Source organism: Diceros bicornis, chromosome 1 (genome assembly GCF_020826845.1).
Source record: "Diceros bicornis minor isolate mBicDic1 chromosome 1, mDicBic1.mat.cur, whole genome shotgun sequence".
Lineage (NCBI taxonomy): Eukaryota > Metazoa > Chordata > Mammalia > Perissodactyla > Rhinocerotidae > Diceros > Diceros bicornis.
Window position 1 is genome coordinate 57,748,889 of NC_080740.1, and position 22,700 is coordinate 57,771,588.

At 39.7% G+C, this 22,700-nt stretch overlaps 2 protein-coding genes across 2 annotated transcripts in view; one reads left to right on the forward strand and one right to left on the reverse strand.

The window, feature by feature from the left end:
- The window catches only part of PAIP2 (poly(A) binding protein interacting protein 2), a 24,113-nt gene continuing 1,413 nt past the window's right edge, over window positions 1-22,700 (forward strand). Inside the window, exons 1-3 of the mRNA XM_058541727.1 lie at window positions 1-114; window positions 18,996-19,159; window positions 20,593-20,772. Of these exons, the coding sequence (XP_058397710.1) occupies window positions 19,022-19,159; window positions 20,593-20,772 (318 nt within the window). The 5' untranslated portion in view covers window positions 1-114; window positions 18,996-19,021. The remainder of the gene's footprint in view (window positions 115-18,995; window positions 19,160-20,592; window positions 20,773-22,700) is intronic.
- SLC23A1 (solute carrier family 23 member 1) overlaps window positions 21,894-22,700 on the reverse strand; it is a 14,802-nt gene continuing 13,995 nt past the window's right edge. The window contains exon 16 of the mRNA XM_058541738.1: window positions 21,894-22,600. The gene's annotated coding sequence lies outside the window, so the exon portion shown is untranslated. The remainder of the gene's footprint in view (window positions 22,601-22,700) is intronic.

Consider the following 22,700-nt stretch of genomic DNA (forward strand, 5'->3'; position numbering starts at 1 on the left):
GGAGAAGGGAGGCGGCGGGCGAAGCGCGCGTCGAGCGGGGGAGCGGCGCTGCCTGTGGAGACCCGCGGAGGCCGACCGGATTCGTTGGCTGCCGTCCCCGCTGCCGTGCACTGGGTGAGGGATTCCCTCGGGCGGAGCGGCCAGAAGGGTGCGGCGGCCCCGGCGGTCGAGGGACAGCACCTCGACGACGGCTGAGGGGCCTAGCGGGTCCCCCGGGTTGTTGGCCACCAAGCCCCGTATGGCCTCCGGTGTTCCTTACCCCTTTCAGCCAAGTCTGAAGGATGAGCTTGGACCGACTTCGTCTCTTTCTTCTCTGAGACATGGCCGTCGCTCTTTTTTCTCATTGTCATTATTATTTATGATTTGGATCTCGCAGCTCTCTATCCGGGTCCTCGGTGGCGCGCGAGGGTTGCCGGGAGAGCACTTTCTCGCGTCTCCCCCTCCCTCCAGTCCCTTCACTCCTCCCCACCGGCGGGTACCCTTTTCCCCCTGCCCCCCACCGCCGCCCGGGCAACAAAGCTCATTGTTTCTCCCCACTTTACGCCTGCGCGTCGCCACGCGCAGCGCCTACTTGCCGCGCGTGCGCGCTCCTCCCGAAGCAGGGGTGGAGGAAGAGAAAGGGGCGGAGGGACTGGCGGGCTGGCGAGCGTACGAGGGGAGGGTTCTGCAACGGTCCACGGGCCTGTACCTTTCAGATCCCCTTTCTCCATCTTCTTCGCCTACCCCTTATTTTTAGTTGTATTGTATACCATGCTCTGGATAGGAGGGCCTTGAGGGTACTGGGAACCCCTACTCCAGGAAGTTTTTGAGCCAGATGAATTTTAAGGGCCCATCGAATTCACATTCTTTGATTCTGGTACTCCTAATCTTTCTCTGTGCTTACGCCCCACCACCACCAAAAATATATGATTTGTGGTGAAGTCTGTGTTTCAAAACTGTTGAAGCAGCCAGCAGTGGTGTTTTCTAGTGACTCCAAAAAGGGATCTTTGCTTCTTTTTGTTGTCTTGTTTTCCCTGATTTTGAAGCCCCATCGCCTCACAGAATCCGCACCCTCTGGAAAGAATTTAGCTTCCAGTTTGTCGTGGGAGAAGGTCTTACAGCTGACAGCTTTTGACGTTTATTTCGACAGAAGACAAATTTCCATTTTGTTTGTGCTGGCTAATCTTGTCTTGAACCCTGGTGGCATGATTTTTCACAAACTGCATTTGAGCAGTTGATCAGGTGTTGGTTTGCACTTTCATTAAATAGCCTTTGGAATTTCATATGCTGCAGGTTATGTTTGCAGATAAGAAAAGGGTCTCGATAAGGATTGTTAATGAGATTCCCCATGTTTGCTGTTTTGTGCTTGTTTCCGGTTTGAGAGAGAGGATATTTGGGGCAAATTAGCATGTTTATGCCACTTGTTAATTGTGAACTTGAACGGAACTTAATTTTTTCTCGCAAATAAGTGTCTATGACAAATAAAGATAGATAATTGTCCAAAAATTATAGCCTATTTGTTTCTTTAAGGGTTGGGAGTTAGGCAATGGAGATTCACTGTAATGGTTAAAGGCTTGGGAGCTGGGATGTTTTTATTATAGTGTATTGCATATTGCTCCTTAAGAGTTCAAATTGAGGTGGATAATCTCCACCCTGTTTGGGACAGAGCAAGTTTATAGTAGGCTTCTCCTTAAGTAAGCACTCTGCATCTTATGCAAGTTTATTTCTTTATGACTATAGAGAGTGATGCTCCAGTTTTAATGAAAATGTAAACATTTATAAAATGTCCACTGTTAGCACAGCTATTCATGGGTATTGTGGGAGATGAAAGAAAGTGGAAAATAAGGCCCCTGCCTCCCTTCCTTTTGTGCTTTTCCATATTGTAATTTATGAACTGTTTTCATATTCATTATAATAACATGAAATAGGCAGAGCAAGTTTTATATCGCCCATTTTGAAATTGAGGAAATAGAAGCTTGAGAGATTATTTTATTAGGCACATACGTCTATAGCATTTAGTAATTCCAGGTATTGTAAATGCTTTTACAAGTGTTTAATCTTCACTATCTCTAGGGAGTAAGTACTACTGTAAAATGAAGATAACAAATGAGAGATGTTAAATAACGTGCTCAGTGTTACACAGCTAGTAAGAGCTGGAATTCAAATCCGAGTAGTCCAGAGATTATGTGCTTTTAAGCATTGTACCGTGCTGTCTGTGATTTAACGATATATGCAGGGTCTTGTGGGTGGTTTGTGGCGTATCTGGGATTCCAACCCAGTCCGAGGTTAAAGTTGTCCAAGTTATTGCCTTTGTGATCAGGACCATCCTGTGGCACAGGTGCATTAACATTTGATACAGCCCAAGGTTCGGTTCCAGTTAACTCAATCTTTTTCTTAATTTGCTCATTGTTTAGAGAGGTGCTGTCCAATAAGGTAGCTACTAAGCACATGAGTCTGTCGAGCACTTGAAATATGGCAAGTGCGACTGAGGAACTAAATTTTTAATTGTATTGAATTTTAATTAGTTTAAATAGCCACATGTAGCTAGTGGCTACCACATTGGATGGTGTAGGTTTAGAGGTTTGAATTGCCCCTTCTTTTCTTTTCTTTTTTTTTTCTGAGGAAGATCAGCCCTAAGCTAATATCCATGCTAATCCTCCTCCTTTTGCTGAGGAAGACCCGCTCTGAGCTAACATCTATTGCCAATCCTCCTCCTTTTTCTTTTTTCCCCCAAAGCCCCAGCAGGTAGCTGTACGTCATAGTTGTACATCCTTCTAGTTGCTGTATGTGGGACACGGCCTCAGCATGGCCGGAGAAGCCGTGTGTCAGTGCGCGCCCAGGATCCGAACCCGGGCCTCCAGTAGTAGAGCACGCGCACTTAACCGCTAAGCCACGGGGCCAGCCCCCCCCTTATGTTTTTGTATCAGTTTTTATAAATAAGGATGGTGTTGCTGTGTGCTTTGAGCTTTTATCAGTAGAGATGATAGGCAGGGCTGAGCCATCTTTGTTATACTACAGTTGAGGTTAGGGTTATAGTCTTTGGGATTTTTCTTTGATATTGTTTGTCATACAGGTTTTTGGACCTGTGATTTTTACCTTATACCTTGCTCTAGCAACTTTTGATTTCTCTAAGTGTTTAATAAGCACCAAGATAGATAATACTATTGTGTGCCAGGCTCTCTGCCTAGGTATTATTATTATTATTCATTTTACAGTTGGGGAACCTGAGACACAGAGAGGTTAAATAATTTGCCCATGGTCACACAGCTAGAAAGGCAGTCTGGTTCCAGAGCCCATGCTTTTAATTATTACTTTATACTGCCAATTATTAAAGTACAAAACTGAATGCTGCTCACAGACTTCTGAGTGGAAAACAGAGGCTGATGCAAAAATATTTATCCTCTCTCACTGCTGAAGAGACAACTAGTAGGCTAAAATTATATACATATGAATAAGAAAAGGTGGTGTCTAGGAGTCACAAGAGAAATCTTTGAATTTTAATAAGAATTCTTAAGAGATGAAACTAGTCGGGGAAGTTTCTAAAACTTAAAAGATTTCCACATTTTAAAATTTTGCAAAAGAAAAAAAATCTTCGCCGAGAATAGAAAAGAATGGACACTGCTGGAAACCAATATGTATAAGAGACATTTCAGGAGGGAAAGCACAGCTGAAGATATGAGTTTGTAGGTTGAAAATGCCAGGCAGCATTAATTGGAAAAAACTGCTCTCACCTAACCAGAATCTGGTGAAATTTCTAAATTTAAGTTTTTAGGCTCTCAGCTAAACAGGATGTTTGCAAAAGAAAGAAAATTAATTTTCTGCAACAGTGAAAGCTGGAATATTTGTAGATTATGACAGAAGGGACAGAAGTCTAAATCTGTCCCACTTATGTTATTATTCAAATACGAAGGCAAAAGACATTTTCAGACATTCAGTGACTTAGAAATATATATCCTTAGGTAACTTTTTGAAGAGTAAACCAAAACAAAGATGTCAAGTTAGGGAAAGATGATGAATAAAAGAAACAATGATAAGCAATGAATCTAGTAAAGTATAAATAGATAATAATGTGAGGGCTGGCCCCGTGGCTTAGCGGTTAAGTGCACGCGCTCTGCTGCTGGCGGCCCGGGTTCGGATTCCGGGTGCGCACCAACGCTCCGCTTCTCCAGCCATGTTGAGGCCGGCCATGCTGAGGCCACGTCCCACATACAGCAACTAGAAGGATGTGCAACTATGACATACAACTATCTACTGGGGCTTTGGGGGAAAAATAAATAAATAAAATTATTAAAAAAAAAAGATAATAATGTGAATTGTAAGTGTTCGATTAAAAAATTGTTTTTTTTGTATGTGAGGAGGCTCAGCCCTGAGCTAACATCTGCCAATCCTCCTCTTTTTGCTGAGAAAGACTGGCCCTGGGCTAACATCCATGCCTGTCTTCCTCCACTTTATATGGGACGCTGCCACAGCATGGCTTGCCAGGTGGTGCGTCGGTGCGCCGCTGGGTATCCGACCGGTGAACTCTGGGCCGGCGCAGCAGAGCGCACGCACTTAACCGCTTGCGCCACCGGGCCGGCCCCTAAAAAATTCTTTAAAGGGGCCGGCCTGGTGGCGTAGTGGTTAAGTGCGTGCACTCTGCTTTGGAGGCGTGGAGTTTGTGAGTTTGGATTCTGGGTGCGGTCCTACACAACACTCATCAAGCCATGCTGTGGTGGTGTCCCACATACAAAATAGAGGAAGATTGGCACAGGTGTTAGCTCAGGGACAATCTTCGTCAAGCGAAAAGAGGAAGATTGGCAACAGATGTTAGCTTAGGGCCACTATTCCTCACCAAAAAAAAAAAAAAAAAAAAAAATCCTTTAAAAAGATATATACTGTAAGGGAAAACCTAGTAGTGTCAATCTAACAATGCTAAATATTTCCACAAAACTCAGAAGATGGGGTGTGGGGGAGGAAGTGGGTAAGTAAAATCATTCTAAAGGTCTTGTTTCGGACAGGGCTTGGGTTGGGTATACTGAAGAAGGAAAAACATTCTAAATGTCTTGAATTGGTTGGGGATGTATAGAGTATATTTTTAATATATAGGAAACTGTTTAAATCTATTTAATTTCACAGTAGATGTACAGTAGCTCCCCTCCCCTACAGTCAGCTGCAGTCCAAAGATATTAAATGGAAAATTCCAGAAATAAACAGTTCATAAGTTTTAAATCGTGCAGCGTTGTGAGTATGGTGATGAAATCTTGTGCTGTCCTGCTCAGTCATGCCAGGGATGTGAATGATCTCTTTGTCAAGCATATCCACGTTGTATGCACTACCGGCTACCCATCCGCCTTGGCTATAAGAGCAACAGTGCTTGTATCACAGTGCTTGTGTTCACATAACCCTTATTTTACTTAATAATGGCCCCAAAGTGCAAGAGTAGTGATGCTGGCAAATTATTACAGTATATTGTTATAATTGTTCTATTTTATTATTGGTGGTGATAATCTCTTACTGTGCCTGATTTATAAATTAAACTTTATCATAGATATGTATGTATAGGAAAAAACATAGTATATACAGGGTTCAGTACTAACTGCGGTTTCAGGCATCCACTGGGGGCTCTTGGAACGCATCCCCAGCAGACAAGTGGGGGACTACTGTAAGTCACATCATTATGCTGTACACCTTAAACTTATACAGTGCTGTATGTCAATTATATCTCAAACGGGGTGGGGGAGGAGACTGTGATTCCTCAGTAGTTTGTAGGTCGCAGAAAATAAATCGTGGTTTTAAAAAATCTATTTAGAATAGGAAAATAAACACTACAGGAATAGAATGTAAAAAGAAACTATAAGAGGAGCCGGGCCTGGTGGCGCAAGCGGTTGAGTGCGTGCACGCCGCTGCAGCGGCCTGGGGTTCGCCAGTTCGGATCCCGGGCGCGCACCGACGCACCGCTTGGCAAGCCATGCTGTGGCGGCATCCCATATAAAGTAAGGGAAGATGGGCTCGGATGTTAGCCCAGGGCCAGGCTTCCTCAGCAAAAGAAGAGGATTGGCAGATGTTAGCACAGGGCTGATCTTCTTCACAAAAAAAAAAAAAAAAACTGTAAGAAAAGTAAACATGAAATTATGATGGAAGACATAAAACCAAACATCAGTGATCAAAAATGTTTTTTTCCTATGAGACAGATCCTCAGACTGGGTCAAATAATAATATAGTAGAGAATTTGAATACACCGCTTTCAGAATTGAAAGGCCCAAGGAACAGTTTGCAAAAATCAATCATAGTTGTCTGCAAACAAAACTGTAATAAATCCCTAAAAGTTAAGGTTTTTCTGGCTGCATTTTATAACATAATAAAATAAAACTAGAAATCAGGGCATCAAAAGGTACCCGAAAGGACCTTAAGCACTTGAAAATTAAGAAAAATATTCTTCCACATAACCTCTCGCTCCTTATAAATTAAATAATTTGTAATTGCCTAAAAATGATAAGGACTATATTTTATATAAAATCTTCTAGGGAGGGGCCAGCCCCGTGGCGTAACAGTTAAGTGCGTGTTAACAGTTAAATCCTCCAAAAAAAGAGGAGGATTAGCATGGATGTTAGCTCAGGGCTGATCTTCCTCACACACACACACAAAATAAAAAATAAATTAAAACTTCTAGGGAAAATTATAGATATAAAATTTTTATTAAGTGAAAAGTTAAAAATAAACATGTTTGTCAGCTTGAAAAACAAAGCAACAAATTGGTTGAAATTAAGTAGAAAGGAAGGGAAAATAAAGTAAGCAAACTGAAATTAGTAAAATAAAAATAAGTAGAAAAGATCAATAAAACCAAAAGCAAGTGTTTTGTTTATTAAAGTTGAAATTTTTCATAGGTAATTCATTCAGAACTCAAAAGTACAACAAAAATATCTCTGGCCACCTAGTTTTCCTCTCTGTAAGCAACCAGTGTTCTCAGTTGTGTTTTTTAGCAGCTCTTATCAAACTGTAATTCACATACCATGCAATTCACCCATTTAAAGTGTATAGTAGAGTGGTTTTTAGTATATTCACAGAGTTGTGCATCAGTCACCACAATTTTAGAACATTTTCGTTACCCCCAAAAAGAAACCTTGTACCCCTTAGCTGTCATACAATATATGGTCCTTTGTGACTGGCTTCTTTGACTTAGCATAATATTTTCAGTGTTCATCCATGATATAGCATATATCAAGTATTTCATTTCTTTTTATTGTTGAATAATACTCCATAATATGGACATACCACATTGTATTTATCCATTTGCCAGCTGGTAGACCTTTGGGTTGTATTCACTTCTTAGCTATTAAGAATAATACTACTATGAATATTTGTGTACAAGTTTTTGTGTAGACGTATATCATTTCACTTGCATATATACCTAGGAGTGGAATTGCTGGGTTATATGGTAATTTCATGTTTAATCTTCTGAGGAATTGACAGGCTGTTTTCCAAAGCAGTTGCCCATTTTAACATTCCCACCAGCAATGAATGAGGGCTCCAATTTCTCCACATTTTCACCAGTACTTGTTATTATCTGTCTTTTTTATTATAGCCTTTCTAGTGTAAAGTGGTATCTTATTGTGGTTTTGATTTGCATTTCTCTGGTGGTTAATGATGTTGAGCATCTTTTCATCTGTTTATTGGCCATTTGTATGTCCTCTGGAGAACTGTCTATTCAGGTCCCTTACCCATTTTTAAATTGAGTTTTTTTTTTTTCTTTGGTGAGGAAGATTGGCCCTGAGCTAACATCTGTGGCCAATCTTCCTCTTTTTGCTTGAGGAAGATTGTCACTGAGCTAACATCTGTGCCCATCTTCCTCTATTTTGTATGTGGGACACCGCCACAGCATGGCTTGATGGGCAGTGTGTAGGTCCGTGCCTGGGATCCGAGCCTGTGAACCCAGGCCACTGAAGCAGTGTGTGCCGAGCTTAACCGCTACGCTATGGTGCCACCCCTAGTTTGTCTTTTTATTATTGAGTTATAATAGTTCTTTATATATTCTAGATACAAGTCGCTTATCAGATATGATTTGCTTCTCAGTTTCTTTTATATCTTTCCAGAGATTTTGTGCATTTGTAAATGGTGAACACACGCACACAGATCTCCCTCTTTTACATTATGAAGAGTTTATTACACTGACCTACAAATTGCAAAGCTGGATTTTTTTTTTTTCTATGATAAATCTCTGCTGGCCTAAGCAAGAGAAGAGGAACATATAATCAAATTAACTATGAAACAGAAGAAATTAGAACAGTTACATTTGGTGCAGTTTTATAACAAATTGAAATTCTGGCGAAAATGAAATTTTAGTCAGGGCCGGCCCCGTGGCTTAGTGGTTAAGTGCGCGCGCTCCGCTACTGGCGGCCTGGGTTCGGATCCCTGGTGCACACCGATGCACCGCTTGTCCAGCCATGCTGAGGCCGTGTCCCACATACAGCAACTAGAAGGATGTGCAACTATCTACTGGGGCTTTGGGGGAAAATAAAAAAAAATAAAGCGCACACATACAAAAAAAAGAAATTTTAGTCAAATATGGATTACCATAATTAACCAAAGAGATACAAAACCTGAATAGACCAATCATAATAAGAAAAACAAAATTAAAGGTTGTTAAAGATGTACTAGTTTATAAAGTACGATAATTTTAGATTTGTTTACTTTCAGGGATCTCATAATTCTTGTTATTCAAACTATTCCTGAGTATAAGGATGGAAAATTTCTAGTTCATTTATGTTTGAAAGCTCTTTTCTGCAGGGGTCTAGCATTCTGGGTTTGCAGTTAATTTTCTTTCAGTGTAGTCTTTTGCTTTTCATTATTATTGAGAAGCAGCTGGTTTTTCTTGTCACTTTTTTGAAAATAATGTCCTCTTTTTTGTTTTTGCTTTTAAGAATTCTCTTTGATATTCTGCAGTTTGACTATAATGTGTCTTGGTTTGTATTTATTTGTCTTACTTTGAGATTCTTGGGCTTCTTAAACATGTTGGTTGATGTCTTTCACCAGATCTAGAATATTCATAATTTTATGTATGTATGTATGTATGTATGTATGTGTCTGTGGGTGTGTATATGTATGTGTGTATGTATGTGAGGAAGATCAGCCCTGAGCTAACATCCATGCCAATCCTCCTCTTTGCTGAGGAAGACTGGCCCTGGGCTAACATCTGTGCCTATCTTCCTCCACTTTATATGGGACGCCGCCACAGCATGGCCTAATAAGCGGTGCATCGGTGGGCGCCTGGGGTTCCAAACCCAGGCCACCAGCATCAGAGCACGTGCACACTCCCCCCCCCCCAAAGCCCCAGTATGTAGTTGTATGTCATAGCTGCACATCCTTCTAGTTGCTGTATGTGGGACGCGACCTCAGCATGGCTGGAGAAGCAGTGCGTCAGTGTGCGCCCAGGATCCGAACCCCGGGCCGCCAGCAGCGGAGCGCACGCACTTGACCGCTAAGCCACGGGGCCGGCCCCAAGATCTGAAATATTCAGATCCTGCCTCTGCCCCATTTTCTTTTTTCTTCTTTTGGAATTTGGTAGTTCTCTCTCTGCCCTCTACATTGCTTGAACCCTATTTTGTATTTTCTATCTTCTTTTTGTGTTTGTCTGGATAATTTCTTTTTACCTTCTAGTTCTTCCATTGTATCTAATCTGCTGCCAAGCCTATTACGTTTTTATTTATGTTGTGATTTCTGTATATCTAGAAGTTTTATTTGGCTCTTTTCCAAATCTGCTATGCACTTTTTATGCTTCGCTGTTCTCTGAAGATACTTTGAAGCTTGATCTGTAATAATCATTTGTTTTGTCATCTGTGCCACATAATCCCAATATTTGAAGTCTGGTATGGGTCTGATTATGCTTTCTGTAAATTGCGCTGCTTCTTTCTTATTGTGTCTTGTTTTTTCCTTCAGGATTTGGTTATCTTTCATTGTGTTCTGTTCATTGCCCTTGAAAAATTATTCATGGAGGTCCCCAAGGCCTAGAATAAAGATGCTTTCTCCCAAGGAGTTTTACATTGGCTTTTATCAGGCACTGGCACTGAGGACACTACCAATTCAGGACCACTTTATACTCACTTCATGACTTGAGGTGTTCTGGACCTCCCAGGTAATGACAATTTATTCCTGCTATCCACAGGAGGACCAGCCATAGTCATAATGTCTGTTTTCCCTCCCACCTTTTCCTTTTGATTTGTTTAGTGGGGAGTGGTGGTACTTTTGGTTTATGCTCACCCTAATTATATAGCCCTTTAGGGTCCCAACTTAGGGTGGAAAGGATCTCCTATTTTATTTTCCCACCTTGACTTCTGTGCCTCTTGCCCCATGAAGCATCCAAGCACTCAACCCAAAGAAGCCTAGTGGGCAAAAGCCCTCAGCACAAAGGCAGCTTCGGTGTTTAAAAGTTCTGCTTTGCTCTCTGAATTCCCACTTTACTTTCTTGTCAACACTTTAGTGCTTTTAAGGGTCTCTTTAAAGATATGTCATCCAACACTTAGGTTTCGGTGGAAAGACTGGTCCAAATAATCTAGCCCACCATTACTGGTAAAAAGAAGTCTGGATTCATTTATATTTTAAGGAATTAAAACCATTTTGAGTAGATAGATATACCATCTTCCTGGCCAGAAGGCTTAATATAAAAATATCTATCCTGAGCAAATTGCAAAATTTGATAAAATTCCAGTCAGACTATTATGGACAAAATGATTCTGAAGTTCACATGAAGAATAGATGTGCAAGATTTGCCCCCAAAGAAAGACAGGGAAGGGAGTTGTGCTACTAGATATTAAAATTTACTGAAAGCCTACTCTGATCAAAACAGTAAGATATTGTGCTGAAATATCTGAGGATGAAAAGTCATGATGTCTGCATAATGTTTGCACTTATCAGATGGTTAAGCAAAAAAAATTTATATAGAGAAAACAACTGTGGTAAAATGTTAACAGTTGCAATCCAGATGAAAGGTAAGAGTGTTCATTATAGTATTATTACAACTTTTCTGTAGGTTTAAAATTCTTCAAAATAAAAAGTTGGGGAAAAAACAGGATACAATATACAATTATAGAACACAGAATCTAGAAGGATAGTGTAAGTGGAATTTAGTTATGATAAACATGGGGAATAAGCTTTCATTAAATAATGATTGATGATGTATTCATGTGGAAAAATACAGATCCTTTATATCATACTCAAAGAAATGCTCACATGAATTAAAGATTTAAATGTAAAAAAAATGAAACTATAAAAATATGGTGAGAAAATATAGAAAATATAACCTTAAGGTAGGAAAAGACTTCTTAATTCCCAAGCAAGATAAGCATATCCCAGAAGCTGTAAAGGAAAACAATGAGATTTCATTTTTAGACCATCTGATTGCAAAAATAAAATATGTTGGTTATATCCAGAACTGGTGAGGATGCAGAGAAATGGGAGCACCTAAAGTATTATAAAAATGTACATTACCACAACATTTTTGGCAAATAATGCACATGGCCTTTGACCTGGTTATTCCCACTTATGAGAATATATCCTACAGAAAGCACAAATAGAAAAGGATATGTATACAAGGGCCATCAAAGCAGGATTGTTAGTAATGCAAAAACTGGGAACACAAGTGTGCCTCAGAGAGGAGTGGTGCTGCATCTATTAAAAAGTAAAGTATAGGGGCTGGCTGCATGGCCTAGTGGTTAAGTTTGGTGCACTCTGCTTTGGCGGCCTGGGTTCATGGGTTCGGATCCCGGTCACGGACCTACACCACTCGTCAGCCATGCTGTGGTGGCGATCTGCATACAAAATAGAGGGAGATTGGCACAGATGTTAGCTCAGGGCTAATCTTCCTCAAGCCAGAAAAGAGGAAGATTGGCAGCAGATGTTAGCTCTGTATGAATCTTCCTCAGCAAAAAACAGAAAAGTGAAGTATACCGGTACATGTTCACTAGTAGGGAAATTTCATGTAATATATTTAGCATGATTCTGTTAAAATATGTAAATCCTTCATGTGTGTTTGTATAAGCAAAGAAATATGAAAGGATACATACTAAGCTGTTAACATTGATTATTTCTGGGTAGGATTGGAGATGGAGAAGAAAAAACTTATATGTGCTTTAGACCTGTTTTGTACATCTAACTCGTATTTTCTTTTCTTCTTTTGTTTTAAAGTACTGTGTACTTTTACATACATTTCTTTCACTTTAATGCTTCCTTTTCCAACAAAATTTCCTAACTGTGTACAAAGACCTGCTATCCAAAATTTTTCAAATGATTACTGAAAACACTATCAGGTGATACGTTATTATTCTACAATTTTTGTGATTTTCATTTAGGAAAGTCTAATTACATGTATTCTGACAACTCCTAGATATATTAAACTTGCTGTTCTGAGTTAGTATTATTATGTTATTTTTTAAATCCTGGGACTGGCCCGGTGGCATAATGGGTAAGTTCACGCACTCCACTTTGGTGGCCCGAGGTTCGCAGGTTCAGATCATAGGCGTGGACCTACACATCACACATCAAGCCGTGCTGTGGCGGCATCCCACATACAAAATAGAGGACGATTGGCGCAGATGTTAGCTCAGGGCCAATCTTCCTCACCAAAAAAAATAAAGGAATAAAAAATCCTTTGCGTGAAATTGAGGCTAAAAAATTATAATCTTTGAATTATATTTTCTGATTATTTTAGGATTTTAAAGCATAATAAACATGCTTTGAAGCAAATAGTGAACATTAAAAAATTGGGGGTAAATTATTGGCTTTCTCACTTCATTTCTGCCAGTTTTAAAGTGGGTCAAATTGAAGCATGAGCAAAGATAAGATAGCAACATATTGGTATGGTTTAATTCCCGTGTTGTTTTTTACTGTGTTTGTCAAGTCATTATCTACTTTGCGCCTTCAAACATCACTCAAGCAAGTTAGGTGCTGCTTTTGTATTTCCAGCATTTCCTCTTAAGTTTTTGTTCTGGAGAAAAGCTTTTTCCCCCAGTGAAAGGAGACTAACATATAGATTTGAGCTCGTTGACTCTTCAAGTCTTTAAGCTGCTTGTTTCTGGCTGCCTCAGTTGTCTACCTTTTACTATATATTTTTTAGTTATATTCCTAGTGGTTACCCATGGAATACAACATCTTAGTTTGTAACAATCAAGTTTGGACTAATACCAGCTTAGTTTCAAGAGTATGTAAAAACTTAGCTCCTGTGTAGCTCTTTCCTCCTCCCTTATGTTATTGTCACAAAATACATCTTTATACATTGTGTGCCCATTAATGTAGATTTATAATTTTTATTTTATGTTATGCATTTGCCTTGTAAATCATATAGAGAAAAAGAGGAGTTATAAGCCAAAAATGCATTATTACTGCGTTTTGTATTTACCTGTGTAGTTACCTTTACCAGTGTTCTTTATTTCTTCCGATGGATTCAAGTTAACGTCGAGTGTTCTTTTGTTTCGGCCTGAAGGGCTCACTTTAGCTTTCACAGATCTACTAGTGATGAACTCTCACTTTTTATTTGTCTGGGAATGTCTTAATTTCTTCTTCATTTTTGAAAGATGATTTTGCTGGATATAGAATTCTTGGTTCACAGTTTTTTTCTTTTGGCGTTTTGGATATGTTGTCCTACTGCCTTCAGGCCTCTGTGGTTTCCAATGTGAAATCTGCTATTAATCTTATTGAAGATTCCTTGTATGTGGCAAGTCATTTCTCATTGTGTTAAAGATACTCTCTTAGTCTTTGTCTTTCAATAATTTGATAAAATGTGTCTGTGTGTGGATCGCTTTGAGTTTTATCCTACATGGAGTTTGTTGAGCTTCTTGGATGTGTAGACTAACAAAGATTTCACCAAGTTTGAGGAGTTTGGAACCATTATTTCTTCAAATATTCTTTCTGACCCCTTCTCTTTTTCTGAGACTCCCATTATACATATGTTGGTACATTTGATGGTGTCCCACTGGTCTTTGAGGTTCTTTTGATTTTTCTTCATTATTTGCTCTTTCTGCTCCTCAGACTGAATAATCTCAACTGACTTATCTTCAAGTTTGCTGATTCTTTATTTTCCCTGCTCAAATCTGCTGTAAGCTCTCTAGTAAATTTTTCATTTAAGTTATTGTACTTTCCAACTCCAGAATCTCTATTTGATTTCTTTTTATAATTTTTCTCTATTTGATGAGTCGTCATTGTTATGGTTTTCTTTAGTTGTTTGTATGTGGTTTCCTTTAGCTCTTTGAACATATATTAAATACCTGATTTAAAGTCTTTGTCTAATAAGTCCAATGTCTGGATTTCCTCAGGGACAGTTTCTATTAGTTTCTTTTTTTCCTGTATATAGGCCATATTTTCTTATTTCTTTGCATGCCTCATAATTTTAGTTGAAAACTGGACATTTTGAATATTATACTGTGTCAGCTCTGGAAATCAGATTCTCCCCTCTCCTGGGGTTGTTGTTTTGCTTGTTGTAGTTGTTTGTTCATTGACTTTTCTAAACTAATTTTGTAAAAGTTTGTATTTTTTTGTGTGCCATTGAAGTCTCTGTTCCATTAGCTTAGTGATCAGCTAGGTTTTGTTTTGTTTTGTTTTTTGCTAAGGAAGATTCTCCCTGAGCTAACATCTGTACCAGTCTTCCTCTATTTTGTATGTGGGTCGCCATCACAGCATGGCTGCCAACGAGTGGTGTAGGTTGGCGCCTGGGAACCAAACCCAGACTGCTGAAGCAGAGCACGCCAAACTTAACCACTAGGCCATGCAGCCGACCCCAGTCAGCTAGTTTTTAAAAGAGATTTTCTTAAATACTTGTAAGCAAAAAACAAAACTCTCCCAGTCTTTGTAGATGGGCTCTAGTGTATGTTGAGGCACACCTTCAACACTCAGGCAATTTACAATTCTTTCTTAGCCTTCACTTGATGTGCAGAGCCTGAATGTCAGCCAGAGGTGAGAGTGTAAGGCTTTCTCAGGTCTTCTCTGAGCATGCTCCCAGCATTGGGCATGCCCATGGCCTTCTGGGTTTCCCAGAATATGTAGGAGCTTTTCAAAGCCCTTACTCCCAAATCATCTCCTTCACCAGCCTTTCCTCCCAGGTTGTCTGCTTTGTCTTACTTGCTCCAACTGTTATTCCTTGCCCTAGGCCGCATTGGCTACTACATTTGCCTTTAACTGTTTTCAACAAATGCCAGTCAGATACTTTAAAAAGTAAATTTTTTTGGTATTTGAACTGTATACTCAGTTTTTAAAAATAGCAAAATAAAGGATGCACTTTGGTCCAAGAAGAGGCAAGAACAGGTCATAGAAGAAAATTAAAAATCTGATATGTTACCTTTTATTACAACACCTTGCATTCAATAATTGTAGGTCTGTCAACGTTCTGAAAGTAAATGATCCTTACTCCTCTGGCTTTCACTTGGCTGGCTGTAGCTAGAAATCTGATCAGCAGTTTTTTCTTCCCTCAGCTGTCTAAGGTATAAGATGAATACCCAGGCTCCAGTTCATTCTTATTGGCTTCAATTATGATTTGTTTCCCAGATATTGCTTGACAAAGTAATTTCATATACTGTCCTTCATAGACTCTTTCATTGGGATCTATACCAAAGCCACAGGTTGTTTGATGAGGTGATAATGGGCAAAAAGCTGACGTAGAGCCTTGTCAAATACAGAGATTGGGCCCTTTTTGCTAGGCACTGTTAATAATGTATTTGTTACTGGTTGGCATCAAACAAGGAGGGAGGAGTCCCTTGAGATTCCCAGACTACAGAATTTGCTGAGGCAGATTTTTCATTGTTTATACAAGTTTATGCTCATAAAATGTGTGGAAAAAACTTTTTTCTTAAAAAAAAAAAGGTTGCACTTAGATACACTTTAGTCACCTGAAGGATATTTAAATTTTTTTTTTAATTTATTCTTTTCCCCCAAAGCCCCAGTAGATAGTTGTATGTCATAGTTGCACAGCCTTCTAGTTGGTGTATGTGGGACGCGGCCTCAGCATGGCCAGAGAAGTGGTGCATCGGTGCGCGCCCGGGATCCGAACCCGGGCCACCAGTAGCCGAGCGCGCGCACTTAACCGCTAAGCCACGGGGCCGGCCCCTGAAGGATATTTAAAAAAAGTTAGAAATATTTCTAGATGGAAACGTCTCACACATATAGTTGCTACTAAGCTGTTCAATTCCATTTGAATATTGAATATCCTGTACTCTGTGCTAAACATGATTTTTTTTGCTGTTTTTAACTTAATATATAAGTTACTTGTTAATCTTGTAGTCTTCTGAAAGGTAGGATTTAATGGATATAAATTGGGATAGGATACATGTTGGGAAAATAATAATGAAAAGCTGTATATATTGTGGTATCTTTGAACATAGTTTAACAATCAGTTCATTCGCTGAGTAAACAACGTTCCATCCAGTTGCAAAACAGGATTGACCTATGCTATTCATAATATTTGAGGCTAATCTAAAATGTAATTCATTTAAAGATGAGCATATAAATGTTTGGTAGCCTGACATAAAAGAATGAGTAATTTTCTTTAGAGGAATTGATTGTTCTTTAGTCAAAACTTGTTATCAAAATAAAGGGTTTTAGTTCATCCAAGATGAATGAGAAATAAAAATATCAAAGATATCCATTGTCTGTTTTCTGTCTTGTCTGCTTTCACAGTGCCTCAATTTTCTAACCTAAATTATGTTTTCTTTTTACTCACAGCCTGGCACATAAATCTCAGAGTCTGTCTCTGTCTCTCTTTCATATACATACAACAACAACAACTAGGGCGGAAGTTGCCAGTAATTTTTAGTTGACAACTAAAAATGTCACCACTATGATGCCATTGTTATTAGTATTCAGTATTTGAGAAAATACATATGTGTGTTGGAATAGGACCCCTTACCCCCAGCTTAGAGAGTAAATTTATATTATATGAACAGCTATGAATTTTTATTATACTTAGGTCCTTTTAAGGATGTCTATCAAATGAATTTAAAGGGCAAGGCAACACAGAGCAAGTCCCTCCCTGAACCTTAACCCAAGGAAAAAGCTATTTCTAGTAGGAGGTTCTAGTTTTAGTGTTTTACTTGATCATGATAACTTTGGAGTAAGAAGGCCTAAAGAGGTTTTTGTTTTTTTTTTTTTTTTTAACTCTGTCCGCATATTAGGTATGCCATTTCCTTTGGTGCAAATGACGCTACTGTTTGAAATTATATACAAGTGGATCTTTTATGTAAACCCATTTTTAGCAATTTTAGACTTAATAAATTGGTACAATACTGTAGAATCTGAAACTTTATGCTTCAATCTTTTAGCCTGCAATATGTTGATTAGGTTAGATCATGTTATCACTTATTGAGCAGAGTGTGAGAAACCAGACCTACTGTATTAGATACTACTTTTACTCACATAAAAAGAGATTAGATGCCTGAAACTCATTGTACAGTGGGGAAATCCAGACATGGAGGAACTTGACATAGACCCAGAGATAAAGCAAATAGAGAATCGCTATAAAGTCGAGAGATTCAGAGCTATACCTTGGGACTGAGAACTAAGAGGTTTCTTAAAAGTTTGTTAGTGGACCGGCCCGGTGGCTTAGCGGTTAAGTGCACGTGCTCCGCTACTGGCGGCCCGGGGTTCGGATCCCGGGCGCGCACCGATGCACCACTTCTCCGGCCGTGCTGAGGCCATGTCCCACATACAGCAACTAGAAGGACGTGCAACTATGACTTACAACTATCTACTGGGGCTTTGCGGGGGGGAAATGGAGGATTTGCAATATATGTTAGCTCAGACCCGGTCTTCCTCAGCAAAAAGAGGAGGATTAGCATGGATGTTAGCTCAGAGCTGATCTTCCTCACAAAAAAAAAAAAAGTTTGTTTTCACTTTCAATCTCTGGGCTTCTTGTTCGGTTGTTTGTTTTTTAGGAAGATTTGCCCTGAGCTAACATCTGTTGCCAATCATCATCTTTTTCTTTTTTCTCCCCAAGGTCCCAGTACATAGTTGTATATCCTAATTGTAGGTCCTTCTAGTTCTTCTACGTGGGACACCATCTCAGCATGGTTTGATGAGCGGTGAGTAAGTCTGTGCCCAGGATCCAAACTGGCGAAACCCAAGCCGCCGAAGCGGAATGCGCGAACTTAACCGCTACACCACCAGGCTGGCCCCTGGGCTTATTAATATCGGTTTTAAAAAGTAGAATTTTCTGGGGCCGGCCCAGGGCCACAAGCAGTTAAGTGCGCGCGCTCCGCTGCGGCGGCCCGGGGTTCCCCGGTTCGGATCCTGGGCGTGCACCGACTCACTGCTTGGCAAGCCATGCTGTGGCGGCGTCCCATATAAAGTGGAGGAAAATGGGCATGGATGTTAGCCCAGGGCCAGTCTTCCTCAGCAAAAAAAGAGGAGGATTGGCAGATGTTAGCACAGGGCTGATCTCCTCACAAAAAAAAAAAAAAAAAAAATTTGCTTTTCATTGTCGCTTGATGACTTAAGTCTTCTAGACCATGCTTGTTTTATAAAGCAAGGGATGTCCGATATAAAAAAATTGGATGGGGGCCGGCCCCGTGGCGTAGTGGTTAAGTGCGTGTGCTCCACTGCTGGCGGCCCAGGTTTGGATCCCAGGTGCGCACTGAGGCACCGCTTGTCAGGCCATGCCGTGGCGGCGTCCTATATAAAGTGGAGGAAGATAGGCACGGATGTTAGCCCAGGGCCAGTCTTGCCCAGCAAAAAGAGGAGGATTGGCGTGGATGTTAGCTCAGGGCTGATCTTCCTCACCAAAAAAAAAAAAAAATTAGATGGTTTGGGGATTCAATTTAAGCAATTGGTTACCTTCGTCGACTGTTACCAGCAAACATTAGATGAATCTAGGCTGTTCTCAGCTGTTTCTTAAACTTTAAAATCATTTGGGAAAAAATGAAGCTTTCCAATTGTTCACTTTATCATGTGCATTAATGTATTGTGTGCATCTAACACTTAACCGTGATGCCTGGTAGTAACAGATGCTCACTAAGACTGAAAGGATTACCAACTGACTAAATTAACTGTATTATTCTTCTTCTAAGGTTAAAAACGACAACTAACGTCAACCATGAAAGATCCAAGTCGCAGCAGTACTAGCCCAAGCATCATCAATGAAGATGTGATAATTAATGGTCATTCTCACGAAGATGACAATCCATTTGCAGAGTACATGTGGATGGAAAACGAAGAGGAATTCAACAGACAAGTTAGTTTTGTGTACAAACGTGCTCTTTTTCGTGGTCCATGACAGCCGTCAAATAACATAATTGTACTTATCCCTGAAGCCAGCCAGCCCTAGTGGTCTAGTGGTTAAGATTCGGTACTCTCACCACCGCAGCCCGGCTTCGTTTCCTGATCAGGGAACCACACCACTCATCTACTGGTTGTTATACTGTGGCAGCTGCTTGTTGCTGTGAAGCTGAAGGCTATGCCACCGGTATTTCAAATACCACCCATGGTGGACAGGCTTCAGTGGAGCATCCAGGCTAAGACAGACTAGGAAGAAGGACCTGGCCACCCACTTCCCAAAAAATTGGCCACGAATAGCAGCAGAGCATTGTTGGATAGTGCCAGAAGGTGAGAGGATGGTGCAAAAAAAAAAGATCAGGCAGGGTTCAGCTCTGCTGTACACAGGATTGCTAGGAGTAGGAATCACCTTGACTCAAGGGCACTAACAAAAAACTTGTCCCTGAAATATGGTTTTTATCTGGTCCCTTACATATGAAATATATGGACTTATGTGCCACTACTCCTGTTTTATTTGGATGCTGATTACTACCTGATTTAACTGCTGATTAAAATAACCCAGGTAGCTTTTTTCAGGGTCCCACCCCAGAGATTTTTGATTCAGGAGGACTAGGGTAGAGCCTGGGAAACTTGTTATTTAAAAGCCCCCAGATAGTTCCAGTGAGCAATTAGTTTTGGGAACCACTGCCTTAGACCAATCAGATTGCTCTGCTACAGTGAAAGTCGAGAATTCAGGAATCAGAAGCAGATGGGCACAGGTTCTAGGGTGCAGAATTGTGCTGTTTTTCACCTAAAGTTCTCAATATGATTAGCCTGAAAATCTGATACCACTGTTCTCTTTAGACAACTCTCATACATTGATAAATGTTATCTTTTATTCCCATACTTCTGGCACCTGTTCCATCTTTCATCTAGTTCCTCCCTGATCATCACTTTGGTATCAGTAGCCAGCTAGATTTTGCCATATCCAATGATGGATATTTAAGAGTAAAACAGTGTAGTCTTATTTCAATGAGAATCAATTGGGTTTTTTGTTTTTTAATTACCCATGCCCTGACCCTACCCTCTAAAGATTTTTCTTCAGTCATTTTTGAGTGAGTTTGTATAGTTTTAAAGTATCACAGGTGATTCTGATATGCATTCCTCAATGAGAGCACTCCTTTGTTACTTCTTCCTGCCACTCGCAATAGAAAAAAGAATATTCTGCTAAAACAAGTAAAGACAGCAAAACCCTAAACAGGTCTTATGGTAAACATTTTTATTTCCTTAGCACAGAAGCAAAGGAGGACATACAACATTGTGTTTTTAAATGATTTATTTCAAGATATTTTAAGCTGTTCTTAGTGATGTCTTACCAAGTGTGCTATAAATTATCCTTTATTATAAATCCAGATAGAAGAGGAGCTATGGGAAGAAGAATTTATTGAACGCTGTTTCCAAGAAATGCTGGAAGAGGAAGAAGAACATGAGTGGTTTATTCCAGCTCGAGATCTCCCACAAACTATGGACCAAATCCAAGACCAATTTAATGACCTTGTTATCAGTGATGGCTCTTCTCTGGAAGATCTTGTGGTAAAAAGTTATTTTTCATCTTTTTAAAACCTAGCTCATTTTTCCCATAAGTGGAAAAGCCAGCAGATCTGTTTAAGAAGAGTTCTACATCTCTTCCCCTTCAGAAATTGTACTGCTTCTTACTATGGAAGCAGAGACCTCCCAGTCTCACTTATGACATGGAGTGACTTTTGGCAACACTCTGGAGCTAGTCTGAGACCACTAACAGATTTCTTGCCACCGCTTTTAGCTTTGATAATTGTGTTGCCCTAGGATACTTAAATGTCTTAAAGCATTAATCCGAAAGGAGTACACAGTATGTTCGTGTGAGTGGCCTATACAAAAGTAGCTTGATGGTGAGGTTTTGCTCTTTAATTTTGTCTTAAACATTTGGTGAAATTTGCAAATTTTTATCTGAAAGGTACAATTTTGGAGTTTTTTTTCCTGATCCGGGATTTTCATTGAGAACCCTAACTTTGTTTAGAACTGTGATGTAATAAGGCCTTTTATAAGCTCTTGACAGAAAAGGAACACAAATTTATTTACATTTTTAGTTATTCGCAATGTCTCATTGCTAGTTGTATATTTGCAGTAAAAAATTTTTTCAGGACTTGTGATAACTAAATGTTAGTACTAGAGTAAAATCTGATGAGTCCTTCACTAAAATTAAGATAAAATAAAGTCAGAATGTTAACCTTTCTGTCCGTATTGACAATCTCTAGTTGCTTCTACAAGATAGTTCTCTGGAATTTGCCCACTAGACTCAGAAGTATTTCTTGCACTTGTCTTCTGTTCATTGTGTAGTGATTTCCTAACCTGGCTGTATATCATAATCACCTTGAAGCATTAAAAACAAAAATAAGTTCCTCAACTACATCCCAGACCTGCAGAATCAATCGTCTAGGCATGTTAATGTTTGAAAAACACTTCGGGAGGATTTATTAGACAGCCAGGATGCCCTATCAGGCATTTGTAAACCATTCTTCTAAAGGGCTGTATAGAAAACGCTGAATTTTACATTGTGGTATAGCCTTTGTTGCAGTAAATGACAGTAACCCAATTGAGCAGATGTGTGATCTGAATAGTCTGTTGGGATATGCTTGCTTATGGCTACATTAATCACTCCACAGATGACCCTGGTTGCCCCGATGAGTAAAGCCCTTTGCTGGGCGTTATGTATAACTTTAATCTGGACCCAGTATAATTCCATTGTATAGAAACTGGTTTGTTCAACTCGGTCTATTTGAGATTACTTTAATTCCTTCTCATTCTTTTGTAGCTGCCAAAAGATTGCATATTCAAGAACGGTGCATTTTTATTTAAACGTCACACTTTTAAAGTTTATATATATTTCCCTTGGGAGAGGGGAGAATACGTTCTAAGGAAGTGATTGTGTATAAATTATGAAACTAAAATTATTGCTCCGACATGTTTAATATGCTTTGGTTTTGAAGTAAGTAATGGAAGGGGGTCAGATTCAGTCTAAAAGCCTGCCAGCATGCCTACATTTCAGGTCCTGGAATCCGTCCTGGTTTCTTTTTGTTTTTATCAAGTTGCATTCCAAGATGTGGTAGGGGAAAATTTCCAGCTGTTCCCCATATGCTGACACATCTGCTTAGGAAAGTAAGGATTTAGAGAGAGAGAGAATAATGGTGGTACAAGTCTTTAAGGCTCCTAGAGATTTTGGCCCATTCTTCCCTTTTTTTTTTAAACTAATGCAAAAATGGAGTCCCAGAGAGAGTCACTTCTTCAGGCTTACATAGGAAGTTAGTTACGGGCAGAGCTGGGAATCCGACTTAGGTCTTCTACTTCCCATGTAGTTTTCTTTTCCTGTTATATACCATGCTTCCTGTGGGAATTAGAATACAGCAGCTGTAGAAAAACAACTCCATATTTTCAATGAGCATCAGAATGTAAAATTAATCCATAAACAATTCCCCAGTCACTTT